This window comes from Neofelis nebulosa, chromosome 1 (assembly GCF_028018385.1).
Source record: "Neofelis nebulosa isolate mNeoNeb1 chromosome 1, mNeoNeb1.pri, whole genome shotgun sequence".
NCBI classification, from domain to species: domain Eukaryota; kingdom Metazoa; phylum Chordata; class Mammalia; order Carnivora; family Felidae; genus Neofelis; species Neofelis nebulosa.
Window position 1 is genome coordinate 223,958,018 of NC_080782.1, and position 16,978 is coordinate 223,974,995.

The following is a 16,978-nucleotide window of genomic DNA, read 5'->3' on the forward strand; positions in this document are numbered from 1 at the left end:
GTATATGCACTGGTGTCAAACTGGAATCAAATCCAGCTCTGACATCTCAAATCCATGTAGCTTTGCCTGAATTCCCCAGGTTGCTAGGAAAACGGAAGTAAGTCAACAGACATAACAGTTCATATTCAGTGTGTCTCTCTTTTCACTCTCTTACATGGCAGGCGCCATGTGCTAGACACACAACTCATCTCTTACAACTCTAAAATATGATTTTCAAAGCTCAAGACACTAATGCTCTTAGTAGAGACCATTTAGAAGGATTATAGTCAAATGCTATACTATTCCTCCATTTTTAAAAGTAAAAGTAATGTTTAAAAGTGCTTTTAGCATTGGTCTTTTTAGTAAGAGGTTACTTTTTCAAAAAGTAAATAATATATTTAATAATATATACACTACGGTCTTACCTACTGTGATACACTAGGTTGTTAAGTACAGGTGGCCACTGAGCAACATCGGGGTTAGGAGTACCAACCCCTGCACGATAAAAAATCCGCAGGTGACTTTGACTCCCCAAAAAGTTAACTAATAGCCTGCTATTGACCAGAAGCCTTACTAATAACATAATCAATTCACACAAATTTTCTGTGCAATATGTATTATAGACTGTATTCTTACAGTAACACTGAGGTTTATCTTGATTTTTTTTTTTTTATATTTTCAGGCTATACGATTCATCTGAGAGTTTTTCAAATTGCCACATGTCTAAAAAATTTTTTCCATTATATTTATTGAAAATAATCCACATACAAGTGGACCTATCCTCTTCAAACCTGTGTTGTTCAAGGGTCAACTGTAGTCACAATCTCGTGGTTCTAAAAATAGGAGTCTATAAGAATACATACTTATCTACCTAAAAACATGTTTTTTAGAGATTTAGGGAATAATGCAACAAAACTATTCTGTACCCTTAAGGAATAATAATTATAAAACTGCAATCTAACAAGGCAGTACAACAATTGGAGCTATTCTAAAAGCCAGGCTGCCTGGGAGTAAATTCCAGTCTCCCACACAAGTAGCCTTGGACAAATTACTTAATCTTTTAATACCTTAGTTTCCTCATCTATGAAATAGGAATGATGATCTCTACCTTGAAGGATTACCATATAAACTAAATGAGGTAAAATACTTAGCATAATATCAGGCCTAAGGTAAGCATTATATACATGTTCTCATCGTCATTATCATTGCCATCATCATTATTCCACAAATCACTGAAACCTTTCTTTCCCATTACATCTTTATCGGTCATTTGTACACTCAATTTTCATGACATTTATATATTCTATACATTCTATAACAGCAGTAAATACAAGTAAACTATAAGCATAATGTAAAATTTTGTAACAAGTTCTATTTTTAACAATCACATTCTTACCCCAAGATAGTAGGGAGGCATTGTCTTCAAATAACTTTCAAATGACTGTCTCCACTTCAATGTTGGTTTTGCTTTATGTACTTTAAACAAGTCATCTATAAATGAATGTGAACAAACTATCATCATTTTTTTCAGACACGAAAATCAAGTCAAGCACGTTTCATTTTTAAACACTGCTTTCTTATTTGTAAGAGAGTAACATATCAGACATCAATTTTTAACAAAATTAATAGTGGCAAAATTTTGGTTCTGCCATTGAGCAGTAATACCATTTTAAAAACCAAAAGATGCTAATCATGATCTAATATTTCATGAAATAAAGGTAGAATCAGATAATACACAAGAAAATCTGTACACTATCTAGACCTCAACATAAAACAGATTTGAGGACAGAAACAAAGTGTACACAATGTTTTCAATAAAATATACCTACTAATACTTTGACTATAAATTTTCTTTTGACGATAATATTTAAATCTGAAGTGGTTCCAAGCATAGAAGTCTTCTCCAACAGTACTGCTCAAAAATTATAGCCAGAGGGTCCCCAGAAACTAACTTTAGGCTTTTATTATATCATCGGAACACATTCATTCATTTAAAAAATATGTGCCTGGATGGCTCAGTTGGTTGAGCGTCCGACTCTTAATTTTGGCTCAGGTCACGATCCCAAGGTCCTGGGATCAAGTCCCATGTCAGGTTCTGTGCTGAGTATGGAGCCTACTTAAGATTCTCTTCCTTTCTCTCTGTCCCCCTCTGTCACTCTCCCCCACTCACATGCACACTCTCTCTCTCTAAAAAAAATAGACAAGTATGTGCCAAATGAAAATTATAGATGCATTCTTAGAAAATACATTCAGATCTATAAATATATGCTTCTACAAAAATCCTTATTTACCAAATACAAAGCCTCTATTACCAATTCTCACTATGTAAGAAAGCTAACTTGTAGAAAACTTGGAATACTTAAAAATTTAAAACACAGTATCTTCAATAGTTTGTAGAATCAAAGGTGTTTTGACACTGACTTTTAATTTACCACAAACATACACAGGTTGCTATAAAACAACCTTAGATAGGTTCGATATTTCAGAGTATTAACAACAGTTCCGTTAATTTCCACAAAACATGAGAACTTACAAAGACATGTTCCCAATCTTTGTTTTTAGGAAAATCAGTATGTATGCTGAGCCACTGAGAATGGGACACGAGTGACTTACCTAGAAGGGGCAAGAGGACGGGGTAATTGTAAGGCATCACAAATAAGTTGACACAGTTCAGTGCTGTACTGGCTTTCAAGTAACCAAAGGGATGACCGAGCTCGCTGTATTTTGCACTATTGCTCACATATACCTGTTAAAAGGGAGTGGTTGAAACTTCACATTTAATAACCTTTACAGAATGTAATTGAAACCATTGATTCAATTTAACTTTAGCTTAAAAAAAAAAACAAAAACCACATCCAACTTCAATTTTTAGGTCACTGTAGTTGCTCAGCTCACCTGCCAACACGTTTGAGGAGATTTCCTTTCCAGGATAAACTGAGTCAGTGGCGAAGGTTCCAACTCATATTTGTCAAAAGGCAATTTGTCAATAACCATCGGTTCACAGTCTGTACAGGAAAACTTCACTACAGGATGAGATGTACGAGGTGGCTAGAGAGGAAAGGCTTATTATTACTATTTACACAAAATACCAGAACAAACTCATTTTCCATATCCCTCGCTATCAAAATTTACTCAAGTCCTCAATTTTGCTGGTTAGTTTAATTTACTACTGACTACACTATTAAAGCTGAAAAAAAATACTTTAAAATGTAACGCTTAAATTTTATATAATACTCACAAAAAAAAAGACAAACCATTTATATATAGCAGAAAAATCTTTTTAGGTGGTAAAATCAAATTTGTCAGAAGTGCAAAATTTTGGAATAAGTGAGTACTCATAAATTGTCACATCTAGGAAACAACTGAAGTACAGAAACCTTAGTAAGTTCTCAATCGTAGCAATTTAATTTCTTGTATGGAGTGGTAGCTTCCAAACTGATAATAGACCTTGTGGTCAGTAAAAATTGCTGAATATATATTAGGACATATACACATTTACTTATAAATTATCTGTAAATTAACATATAAGTATGTAATAAGATATATACCAAAATAATATTAAAATTAGGAGAAAAATATACATTAAAAGAAGTTCTAATGTTTTCCTTCCCTATTCCAGTAGACCATTTGGTTACCTCTGTGGTATATACACACTACTTTGGAGAACCTGATCTAAAAGTACAAAAAACCAAAATACCTTAAAGGAAAAAAAAGACATGGTCGAATCCCTGCCCGTAAATAGTCTCCTTCCTAAAAATCTCACCAATTGAAGGAAATGTAAGCTCTGAAGAAATAACCTGAAATTTCACAGTATGAAAGACTCTTATTACTCCATTACTACTTACGCCCTGGTGGGTCCCAATCCACCGTGTTGGGACCGGATCTCTCTCACCTCTCTTATGTTCCAACTGCCTACTAGACAAAAGTCCCTCAAATACATTATTATGCAATTCGTTACTTCTCCCCTAAGCTACAAAACCTGTTCTCAAAACCTAGGGGTTGGTTATCCTTAACATCTCTTTATCCTCCATATTTAACTATCACAAAGGCCTAGATAAAATCCTGCAAATTCTAAACCACCAGGCAGAACACATCAACTTGGCAGGTGCTCAGTATTTAGTTACTGCCCTCTGTCAGTACTAAATTCTCACTCTCTAGAAATTTATCTTTTATTTCTTAGTATTCTAATTTATGCCATCATCATTTCTCAGACTAGACTAGTACAACTACTTATTTTTCATGGCCCTAATTAGCTCCCTCCAATCAATCCCATAGCCACAAAATATAAATATGATCATGTCATTTCCCTATCTGCAATTATTTGGTAAAAGTAGCAAGCTAATCACCTAAAAATAGGACCCAGACTCTTTTCTCTAAACATCAGATACAAAGGGCCTTGATGATCCGGTCCCCATCTGCCTTCAACCACCGCACACCGTGTACACCCCACGCTCCAGCCATGCCAAACGACTTGCAAGTTACGCAAGTAGATCATCTTCTCATACTCCTGCTTTCATGTCATCCCTGGCAGCTTTATTATTTTCTTCCTTGCATATTGGCAAACAAACTAAGTCTTGAAGTCTGAACTGGCAAGTAAAATGTCTCAGAGATTTTCTCCCTGACACCCTTTCTTGCCCTACACCCCCAGGACATACCAGGCATTTAGGCATCACCTCCTCTCGGCTCTGCTCCATCCCTCTTGCACAGTTAGCACACTGTAGTGTACTGTGTTTACAGTTACAAGTCTGACCTTCCTATGGAATGGTAAGATGCCATCGATTTAGAAGGTAAGCACCATCGTTTTACTCATACTGTGCTCCTGTATCTTGCATGTAACTGACACATATCTTACTGAATCAGTCCATGAAAGTCACTTATCTTTTTGGATTAAAATATTGAGATCCAAGAGCAACAATGTGTGTTGGTGAGAGAGGGTGTCTTCCAGAATGTGACAAAGAAAAGTTTGCATTTGTTACTTCATTTAATCCCCAAAACAATCCCAAGAGATAGGAGCTATTATCTCCATTTAACAGACAGGAAATTGAGGCTTAGAGAAGATAACAGACCAAACTCACAGCTAATAACTCGTGGAAACGTGATTTCAATTCAGAACCAGGGGCGGCTGGGTGGCTCGGTCAGTTAAGTGACAGACCCTTGATTTTGGCTCTGGTTGTGATCTCACCGTTTGTGAGTTCCAGTCCTACTCTGGGCTGCAGTGACAGTGCAGAGTCTGCCTGGGATTCTCTCCCTCTCTCTCAAAATAAATAAATGAACATTAAAAAACATCTACTTAGAGGCACCTGGGTAGCTCAGTCAGACTCTTGGTTTCTGCTCATGTCATGCATGATCTCACAGTTTGTGGGTTTGAGCCTCGAATTAGCCTCTGTGCTGACAATGCAGAGCCTGCTTGGGACTCTCTCCCTCTCTCTCCTTCTCTTTCTGCCCTCTCCTGCCCCCACTGCCTCTCTCTCAAAATAAATAAATGAACCTAAAAAAAAAGTAGGTATCTTTCAAAACATAAAAATAAAAAAATGAAAAAATCTATTTAAACAAAACAAAAAATAAAAATTCAGAACCAGTTCCTAATAACTCACATTTAATTTCAGTATCATTGCATCTTATTTGAATACTATTATTAATAAAAATTTCATTTCCCCACTAATATATCCTTCAGTACTAAATCTTGCCAGTGCTTTCCAATATTGTCTCTTTATGATTCCCTCTTCCATCATCTTAATTCAAACTCTCAACATCTCTTACGTGAATCACAGCAATAGCCCTCTAGATAACCTGCTTTCTTTCCAACTCATCTCCTAATATTGCTGCATATGACAACCACCAGATTAAATTTCCTACAGCATCACTCTGTTAAAAACATCTTCACTTATTCTGTGAACCCCAATGAGAAAAGCTCAAATTCCTTAACCATGCATTTAAAGTCGTGAGTACTTTGGTTTATTTAATAGTACTCTCAATGTCCCACATACATGGTATGACCCACCTATATACTCTGCTATTTCTCATTCCTCTAAATACACCTTGTTCTTTTTTACTTCCATACTTTTTCTCATATTGTTTCCTCCCCAACTGAAATCCTACCCACACTTAAAAATCCTCTAACAATTTGCAATAGGCCATTAGAGCAGTATTAACAGATTATGCTTGTGACACTGGTTTTGGATTTCCTTCTATTAGGACTTAACAAGTACTACACATATACACAATAGAATGAATAACCAACAAGGCAATATTTGACACAAACACAATATCTGTTCTATGAAAGTTGAATGGACACCCAAAGGGAAAGTAAAATGACAAAAGAAATTAAGAGTTTATCTATAAAGGCCAGATTTTAAAACTATGATGATTCAATCAGAACAAGGAAAGGAATAAAGAAGATACTTCACTAAAATTTATAAAGCCTTAATTTCATGTATTACTTCATTAAATCCCTACTAAATAAAGGAAATCTCACTTTATAGACCTGTATAGAGTAAAAGTAAAAAGTACCCTGAAGAATTGATATAGGTTTAAAGTATAAAGGTTTCAACTTTGCACTCTTGGTGGGAATGCAAACTGGTACAGCCACTGTAGAAAACAGTACGGAGGTTCCTCAGAAAGTGAAAACTAGAACTACCCTACAATCTAGCAATTGCACTACTAGGTATTTACCCTAAGGACACAAAAATACGGATTCGAAGGGAGACATGCACCCCAGTGCAACATCATTATCAACAACAGCCAAAATATGGAAGCAGCCCAAGTGTCCATCGATAGATGAATGGATAAAGAAGATGTGATATATAAATACAATGGAATATTATTCAGCCATTTGCAACAACATGAATGGAATTAGAGAATATTATGCTAAGCAAAATAAATCAGAGGGAGACAAAATACCGTATGATTTCACTCATGTGTAACTTAAGAAACAAAACACAGAAGCAAAAGGAAAAAAATAAGAGAGACAAATCAAGAAGCACTCTCAATTACTGATGGTTACAAGGGGAGGTCGGCAGGGGATGGGTCAAATAGGTGATGGAGATTAAACAGAGCACTGTGATGAGCACAGGGTGATGTATGGAGGTGCTGACTCACCATATTGCACACCTGAAACTAATATAACACTGTATGTTAACTAGAATTAAAATAAAAATAATGAAGTATAAAGGTTTCAGAAAGGGTTCAGTTTAATTCATGTATGATAACTGCATGAAACACTGTTAAAACTGCTTCATGATCTTTGAAATACAGTTCCTATATTCTAAGGGTAATAGCAAAGAACTACTGTCATGTTCTCCCACACAGTATCCTATAAACCTTCAGATACCAGAAAAAAATGTTGATCTGAAAAAAGTGTATTAACAACACCGAATAGATATTAATTTACATAAGGTTATCCTATCACTATAAGAACCATATAGTGAATACTGATAATTCACAATGATCATTCAATAAGCCCCACTGTTTCTAAAAATAATTCATGTAAACAAGACTAGAAAGTCATTTCTACCTTAAACTTCTGAATGAGAACACTGAACATAACCTAAAACCATGAAAGTCTACATGAATTTCTAAGACTACGTCCTAAAAGATTACAAACAAACAACTGAAACTATTTTCTAAACTTTCATTTAAATTCTAAATTGTGTCCTAGAGACAAGCCCTCACATTATATTATATTTAGAGATCAAAGAGAAACTCTTGTTCCATCTATGATTTTGCATCCAGATGCCAATCATAAAAACATAAGCATAGTATTAGATTCTAAAGAAAACAGACACCTTTTTTTCCTACTACTTCATAACAATACAGTGTACGAAATCAAGTAACAGCTTACCACAGCACTTTGAACATTGTCTAATTCCAATAAATTAGCCACCCCTTTGATAGCAGTTCTTAAAACTAGTATGAAAAGCAGTTAAGCGGCACCTGGGTGGCTCAGTGGGTTAAGCATCTGACTACAGCTCAGGTCACGATCTCACAGTTCAGGAGTTCGAGCCCCACATCTGGTTCTGCGCTGACAGCACGGAGCCTGCTTGGGATTCTCAGTCTCCTTCTCTCTCTGCCTGCCACACCCCTCCCCCCTCCCCCCCGCCACGCATGTGTTCTCTCTCTTTCTCTCTCAAAATGAAAAATCTTTAAAAAAAAAAAAAAAAAAAGCAGTTAAATGGTTACTATTACAAAGTCACAGTCTCTCAGGTACTTACTAGTGTTGGAGAATTCTGATCTGGCCAAAAAGATTCTGGAACGGGCCAATGACCTATAGGAACCCCAGTTTTAGGATTTGGTCTCACATATATGAGTTTGTGACAGCTATGCCAGGGCTGTGATCCAAAAGGCCTTGATATATCTGGCTGCCCATCTGTAGCAAAGAAATGAAGACAAAGAAAGCATATGTCAATAAGGAAAAAAGCAAAAAAGTTCAATTATATCCACTGTTACGTTGCTTAATGAAAATGTCTGAGTTTTCTCATTTTTCTTGAATGGTTCTACTATCATGACTACTTAACATTTATATTAAAATTCATGAGAGAGTAAATTCTGCAAATTCCAACTATGAGTTCAACATTTGAAAGGAGGTCCCACAGTATCCTTTGCTTGCCAAGTCAGAATATGTAAAACCTTCTTTATGGTAAATACTTGTTTAATGAATGACAGGTTTTCCCTACCAGATGATAAGGGCAAACACCCAATCTCTTCATCATCATTCTTAGCTTAGTAAATGCTAGGTAAATACTGCTAAATGAATATTTCTTTCAAATCATTTTAACTAAAGCCTATTTAACTAAAAAAAATTTAATGTGCAAATCCAGATACAAAGCACCTACCTTTAATCTAAAATTATTCTAGCAAAATAGCAACTGTCTTCAACAGTTCAATAAACATTTACTTGGTGCCCAACTCTAAGCCAAATATTAAAATAATTCAAAAATACATTCCATGTCTAAGAATTCAATTAAAGAAAAAGCTTGTTTATTTAAACCAGAGACAGTGACATAATTTCTATAATCTTACCATCTTCTGCTCCTTCCCTATAATCCTCCTCTGAGAGTACCCATTTTTTTTTATCTTTATGACTTTTCTCTTCTCCCAGTTACCCACTGTAGTGGACAACCTCTGCTAGGTGTCATTAACGACTTTCTAATTCTTGTTCTAAGCAATGCCATACTACATACAGGGTCCCAGATATAAGCTGTCCGTTGGTTCTAGTGTAACCCCTTATGCCCTCTAGCTAATAGAAATAGTTCATGATAACAGAATATTAAAATAAAGTCAGGTGGGGCTTAACTAGAGTTAATAGAGTCCAGCTTAATGGCAAAGGCTAGTTTCTCATTTTTGTAACCACACAAACCATTTATTTGTTTCTGACCAGTTTGATCCTTACAAAATGCAGCTAAGGAAATAAACACCTAGGACTGAACACTCTTGTGAATTAGGGGACACAGGAGAAGCATATATGCTGGGGAGAAGCAAAGTGGCACACTTTTTCCTAAAAAGGAAATATAAGGTGGCTAATCTGCAAATGGTTAATAAGTTTTTGACTCCTATAAAAATTTCAGGCTATCAACAATCAATATAAAAAAGTGATGCTACTGAACCACTATCGGTTCACCTTGACTTTCCTGTTTAATTTTCCCTCTTTACCAATAGCCATTTTGTCATCTCAACAATTTGACCTTGTCCATCTTAAAGCCAAATCATGGTAATTTTTCAGTTCTAGTTCAATGATGAAATTTAGAATGTCTATAAGAAAAGTATAATAATACCTTCTACAGGGGAAGGATCTGGTCCTGCTTTTTCAAAGTTTATTACCACCCCACTTTGCACTTTCTGTACCAAGGACTCCAGACATTGATTAAGCATTCTTGGAGAACATACAGAGTATGAACGGCCTGAGATAAAAAGAATAAAGTTAGTTGCAGAAATTTCTACCTTCAGCAAGACAGAACCATAGTGAGGTTTCTGATACTATTAACAAAAGTTCAATGGTAAAGTTTGACTTTATTTCATGATCTTATGGAAAACGAAGAAAACTAGTTATTTTTAATCCACCAACAATTCCATTTTATGAGAGTATGTAAACTTTTTCTTCTAAATATAGGTATACAGAAAATAGAAATTTGGTCTGAACAAACAACAATGAAAAAAATCAAATTATATACTTATATATGTAGTATATATGCATATTATATAAAATATAACTTAAAATGCATTTATAAAATTATCTCCCAACTGTTACCAATTTATCTTTCATACACATACACAACATCTAATAACTAACCTTCAAAATCTTACTCCTGCTCAACAAAAATATTATCACTAAGATAAATGCTAAGCACATGGCAGATAATCAATAATTATTTAATTGGTCTGATGGAAATTACTGCATATTTTAAACATTTGCACTGTAACAAATAGATGGTAGCATGGGCTTTTCTGAATTTCATCTGGTTTGCATAGTTGGGAATTAACCTATCTTAAATGAATTTCCCTTTTGTGTATTTTAACCTATAGGATTTTTAGTACAAAGCATTTAAAATGCTAGTGGTTAAGACAAAATACTAGTGAAAAGATCTCTTAAACAGGGATTTTCAATAAATATATCTAGAGCTGTGTTGTCCCATACTGTAATCATCAGCCATATATGGCTACTGAGAACTTGAAATATAACAAGTCCAAATTTAGATGTATACTAACCATAAAACACCCGATTTTGTAAAGTTAATAGGAAAAATGTAAACTATTTCAATAATTTTTAAATATCATTTTCATGTTGAAATATTTTTATTTATTGACTTAAAAGATATTAAAATTAATTTCACCTTTCAAGTGACCACTATAATATTTATGATTACATATGTAACTTGTATCATATTTCTCTCATAGGTGTTGATCCAAACCAATGCTGAAAACCTTCAAACATCTTACAATGTTATCTGCAATAAGCTCACTATGAAAACAGTCCTACTCTTTTTTCTGATTCCATCAATTATTTCCAAATACAGTTATATGATTATATTTGACCTATCAAATTACTCATATCAGTTTATACTTAACATGTGATTTGCGAAAGGCTACTCAGAAAAGAAAACATTAGGCAGTAGTAGGATTCAAATCCTCAGAGTCAGCTCTACTTAGAAAAACAAGTATCATATAACAAACAACTTACCTGTATGCGGTAATAGTAGTCGTAATCATAAAAATACCTACCAATTACTGAGTGTCTACATGCCTGGCACTATTCTACTTACTTTATCATATTAATTTATTTAATCCTAACCACAACTGTATGGGTTACTTTCTTCATTTTATAAGTGAGAAAACTAAAGCACAGAGAGGTTAATTTATCCAAATTAATAACAGCAGTACAGCCAAGAGTCAAACCCTTACAGGTTATTAGAAACTTTAATCTGGGTATACTCTTTTCCCTGGAAATCATGATGTTAATTTGAAATTAGTATTTTAACACTTTATTTATTTTTGAGACAGGGAGAGACAGAGCATGAACAGGGGAGGATCAGAGAGAGGGAGACACAGAATCTGAAACAGGCTCCAGGCTCTGAGCTGGCAGCACAGAACCCGACGTGGGGCTCGAACTCACGGACCGTGAGATCATGACCTGAGCCGAAGTCGGCCGCTTAACCGACTGAGCCACCCAGGCGCCCCTGAAATTAGTATTTTAAAAAGAATGCCTAAATGGAACCACACTTATTTGAAAGAATTGGCAGATTAAAATATTTTTGAGTCAAACATATATAAAGCAATATATAGAAAGGCTGATCATCTTAATACACAAAGTATTTAGAAGATTATATAAAGGCTGAATATCTTATTTCATTAAATTTAAGCATATTCCTAAGAAGTCATAAAAAAAACAAAAGTTTCTAAAGTGTAATTGTAGCAATTCTCTCTGCTCTTCTAACCTGTGTCATCATCGGTTGATGATTAGAAAAATATGAGTAAATGAGTTATAATCTTAGTATAAAAGAGAATTACAAAGATACTTTATTAAAATTAAAGAAAAAGCTAATAAACTTAAGTTTCCTGGCAAGTAATAAAGATCCATTAATTCCTTTGAAAGTTAAAGAGGAAATAGGAAATTTTGGCATCTTTACAAAGTAAGCCTATATCCTATGTGATATTTCTTTTACTCTCTAGATCAAAACTCATCTCTTGTACTGTACGACCCTTTGTATTGAAGCAATAAGTTTCTAGGATCACTGCTTATGTTTGTGAGACAAGCACACACCTCACAGTCAAGAAGCTGGCTCACTTATTGTTGTGTAGAGTCCACAAAAACATCAAACTAAATAAAGTGAGTCTAAAGGCAAAAGTGAAAAAAAATATTCTCCCACAGAAGCCTACTATACCAGCATTTTAGTCAAATGGAAAAGAGATAAAAAGAATATTTCCAGTAAGTTGAGCAACAGTCCTTGTAGAGGCTAAGACAGTTAAACTGATTTACTCTACAATCTTACACAATTTTTGTAAAATGCTTCTACCATCATCTCCATTGAGCATTTTTTGACTTGATAGCCCTGTACCTCCTCCAAACCTGCTTCTCCCTGGTGTGCCATCTCAGTCCATGTCATAGCCATTTACCTCCAATCTTCAGGTCATCCTTCATTCTTTCTTCCCTCGCTGCCCTCATCCTTAGTTCCCCTTTGCATCAGACCACCTCTCACCACCCACAAACCCAGCACTTTACACCAAAGTACTGTCATCTCTTAACCAGCCTCTCTCTTTCTATTCTTGCCACTTTACGCTATATTCTCATCCAACAGCTGAAGTGACCTTTCAGATAAAGAAATCAGATGTCACCTCCTATATAAAAAGCCCCGGTGCTTCTCGTCATATTTGGAAATAAACAATATTTATTATAGCCTAAAAGGTTATTCAATATTTGTCCTTTGCCTACTGCCCTAAACCCACCTGTTTACTCTCTACTTCACATCAGCCTTCCTGCCGCTCACTGTATGGTTTACTCCATTATTCAGATCTTTGCTCGAATGTTAAGTAGACTTACTGTGAGGGATCATTTTACGATATATAAAATGTCAAATCATTATGCTATATACCTGAAACTAATACGCTGTAGGTCAGTTCTACCTCAATAAAGATTCAGTGAACATGCTGTAGCAATAAGTTTAGAGAGATTAATATTTTTAAGACACAACTAAGATTGATTTAATCCCTATTAAAACAAGCGGCTTTACCTTTAAGGTTAGAGATATACAAATGTAATTTATAAAATAAATGTTGTTGGGGCACCTGGGTGGCTCAGTTGGTTGGGCAACTGACTTCAGCTCAGGTCATGATCTCACAGGTCGTGAGTTCGAGCCCCACATCGGGCTCTGTGCTGACAGCTCGGAGCCTGGAGCCTGCTTCGGATTCTGTGTCTCCCCCTCTCTCTGCCCCTCCCCTGCTCATGCTCCGTGTCTCTGTCTCTCAATAATAAATAAACGTTAAAAAAAAAAAACTCTTAAAAAAATAAATGTTTTATTTCTTTAAACAAGTATAATAATCTCCAAGGATAACTAATATATTAAATTGATTCAAACTAGGAGGGGTAAGCATATCTTTTAGGTTTATGGCTTAAAAAAAAAAAAAAGTCACCTCCTCAAAAGACCTTCTAAGAACACTCATTCTCTGCCTCAAGTTATTCTCTACACCCTTACCCTACATTTTCTTCATAGTAAGTAGCACTCTCCAATAGTGTTTATTCATTTTATGATTTTATCTATCACACAGTCCAAAAAAGTAACCTTTGCTTATTATTGTTCCTGTTGTATTTCCAGCACCAAGAACAGCTATATAGAGTGGATACTCATTCATTAGCTGATAATAAAAGAAAATTGCTTACAATGACAATTATATAATTTTTTTAAAAAACATAACAAAATACTAATGATTTTGGCAACACAGGCACATTTCTTTCCAACTTTTCCTTAGTAAACAAGAATTATTCTATGAAGGCAAAATAAATGAACATACACTACTCTTACCATTAAGTTTAAAAATGCACAGGAATTGTTAGTAGTGATTATATATCTGGATAGTGCAATACTAGTGGGTTTAACTTTTCTGTTCTTTCTACTTTTCTAGTGCTTTATCCTCAAAACTTTCATTAGTAAAACTTTCATTTTAAAATAATAAAAAAGGAGTACATATTATTCAGATCTATGAAAAGGTGAGTGGCATTTGAGCAGCTTCTCATTATTGCTATAGCAAGAGCATGAAAAGAGGCAAATAAACCACTACATCAGGAGACATTCAGGATATGTATTTGGGGAAGCTTTTCCTGACCAAGGTTTCTGGGTCATTGAAAGATATTACCAAGGGTGACTTCATCTGGAGATGTTCCTTTCAAAGAATAAGCAGAATAGCTTTAGTATATTACTGCCAAAGGCAAGGATATTAACCACTACATGATCTCTCAGGTTCACTGCAGACCCTCTCTTATACCACTCACTTCATTTCACACTCTGAATATTCTTGATTCTAGAAGACCAAAGTTACAGTACATATAGTCCCATAACTTTATCCTAATTCTGAGTAAATAATATATAGTAAAAAATTTTCCAATGCAAAAGTGTTAATTACAGCTTTAAGGACTTCAATCTGTTAATTAAAAACTAGAACTAAAAAAAAAAATTATATTATCTATCTACCTATCTATGTATAGATATAGATATAGATATAGATATAGATATAGATATAGATATAGATATAGATAGATATATCAGGATTTTAGCAAGTAAGTCAGTTCAAGGCTAAAAACTAAACTTTTCTGAATACAAATGTGAATCTACCCATAGAACAATTGGGACTGTCACTGAAAAATATTATCCATGCACAAGGAATTGTTAGCAGTGAATTTTCACATTTCGATAGACAGGTTTTCCCTTTAAGATGTATGTATATAACTTTTTTTTTTTAATATAAATTAAACTGAAAGAACTATAAGAGTTCACCAGAAAGTACTTCTATAAATAAGAACATTTAATAATGTGAAAACAACTTCCTAATTATCTACTTTACATATCTGTGTAGGGTACCTGTTTTGTCTGTGAATTTCGCAGATTTCCAAATTCCCCACAGAATTGAAGAAAGGTACCTAAAATGTTAATTAAATCTCATATTTTCCTTTAAACTGATACAGCTGGCTATGACTGTGTCTGGAGACTAATAACGTCACAGGCCTCTGACACAGGTGAAATAGTGGTATGCCAGACCTGGACATTTTAGTATCAAATTCCTTAGGTGAGAACTAAAATGCTCCAAGAATACCGTTGCCTGTCATACTCACTACTGAAGTCTGAAAGCATAAGATAGTGTTTCATAAACAGTAGACACTCAATACCTATCGGTATGAATTTAACCCACCTGCTGACCAATTCCACATTACAGAAGTTCTGAGTCTGTTACATATTTTCTTTCAAGAGTATCATTACTGTTCACTTAACACAGGGACCAGATGGGTAAGACCTCGCTACCTGGTCCTCTAACCTGCTATCCAGCTTTCTCTTTGCCTCTAGGGAAAACAGCACTTAACCAGGCATTGATCATTATATGGTTGATGAGATGATTGTCAAAATTCTCTGCATTTTTCACAGAAAATAATTCTGCCACATTTGTAAATACTGGTAATCTTTATAGAGAAGAAAAAAAGTTTAACAACTTCAAATACCAGCACTTTCTATATGGGTAGAGAAAAAGACCATTCATTTCAGATCCAATAGTTTTAAACCCCACTCAAATCAGATCGCAGACATTCATCAATGGATTTTTAAAACCATGTAGGTCTACTAATTCCTACCATTAGCGTGTGGAACGACAACATGGAGGTTTTGAAATGTGCATTTTAAAACATTCAGACAAACTCTGCCTTAACTCACTGGATTACTGCCAGGAGAAAAACTTACCGCCTGTCACTTCACACATTGGTGTGATCGCAGAGTCATCTAAAGGCACACCTGTCAACTGTTCTGATTCTACTGACATGGTGCCAGGCAACCGCAACACTAGTGCAAAGAGTCTCTGATCCCAACGAAAAGGTTCCTTGGTCAATTCACTTCCAGGCAAAGGAGAATTAAGAGGTAAATGAAGCTGAAAATAAGGGGGGAAAAAGGTAAGATTTCCACATGATGTTTTTCTCAAAAGGCCACATTAATTACACGTATATTAAAACTATGTATCACGAGTCTCCTATCACTCAAAAAACAAGCTCAAGAACAAAAGCTTATACAGATACAGCTAAAATAAGCACATGAGACATAGTTACTTCATTCTCCTAAGTTTTTACTCTAAAAACCTCGGTTGAAAACAATCTGTTACTGTAAATGCTTTTCCAGATTTCCATTCAACTGACCACCAAGTGCTGGACTGCTTCCAAATAAATCATTTCATTTAATCATTAAAACAAGCCTATCACAAATACCTTATTATTCCTGTTTTCTAGATTAAAACAATGTCTTGCAGAGAGTAAGTGATTTGGCCATCTGGGTCCAAGTCACTGCTTTTTCTGTTACACCACAGCAGCCTCAAACATCTCCAGTTAATAATTTTAATTATGCTCTACTTGTGACAAAACACACATTCCCCAAAGCACCTGCATAAAAGTGAATTTTGTCACTTTAATTACATGTTAAATGTATTAAAGATAATGATTCTTCCCACATCTGAGTAAAGGTAGAGGGTTTTTATTTCTCCATGTGTTTTTTTTTTTTTTTAATTTTTTTTTTTCAACATTTTTAAATTTATTTTTGGGACAGAGAGAGACAGAGCATGAACGGGGGAGGGGCAGAGAGAGAGGGAGACACAGAATCGGAAACAGGCTCCAGGCTCCGAGCCATCCGCCCAGAGCCTGACGCGGGGCTCGAACTCACGGACCGCGAGATCGTGACCTGGCTGAAGTCGGACGCTTAACCGACTGAGCCACCCAGGCGCCCCTCTCCATGTGTTTTTTAATAGATGTGTTTTCCCCATCAGACCT

At 35.1% G+C, this 16,978-nt stretch overlaps 1 protein-coding gene across 2 annotated transcripts in view; it reads right to left on the reverse strand.

Moving 5' to 3' along the window:
• INTS6 (integrator complex subunit 6) overlaps nucleotides 1-16,978 on the reverse strand; it is a 92,735-nt gene that overhangs the window by 18,694 nt on the left and 57,063 nt on the right. For both annotated transcript variants that reach the window (XM_058686361.1, XM_058686366.1), the window contains 6 exons: nucleotides 15,909-16,092; nucleotides 9,750-9,875; nucleotides 8,190-8,344; nucleotides 2,875-3,027; nucleotides 2,593-2,725; nucleotides 1,376-1,470 (listed from right to left, as the gene is read on the reverse strand). In XM_058686361.1, the coding sequence (XP_058542344.1) occupies nucleotides 1,376-1,470; nucleotides 2,593-2,725; nucleotides 2,875-3,027; nucleotides 8,190-8,344; nucleotides 9,750-9,875; nucleotides 15,909-16,092 (846 nt within the window). The remainder of the gene's footprint in view (nucleotides 1-1,375; nucleotides 1,471-2,592; nucleotides 2,726-2,874; nucleotides 3,028-8,189; nucleotides 8,345-9,749; nucleotides 9,876-15,908; nucleotides 16,093-16,978) is intronic.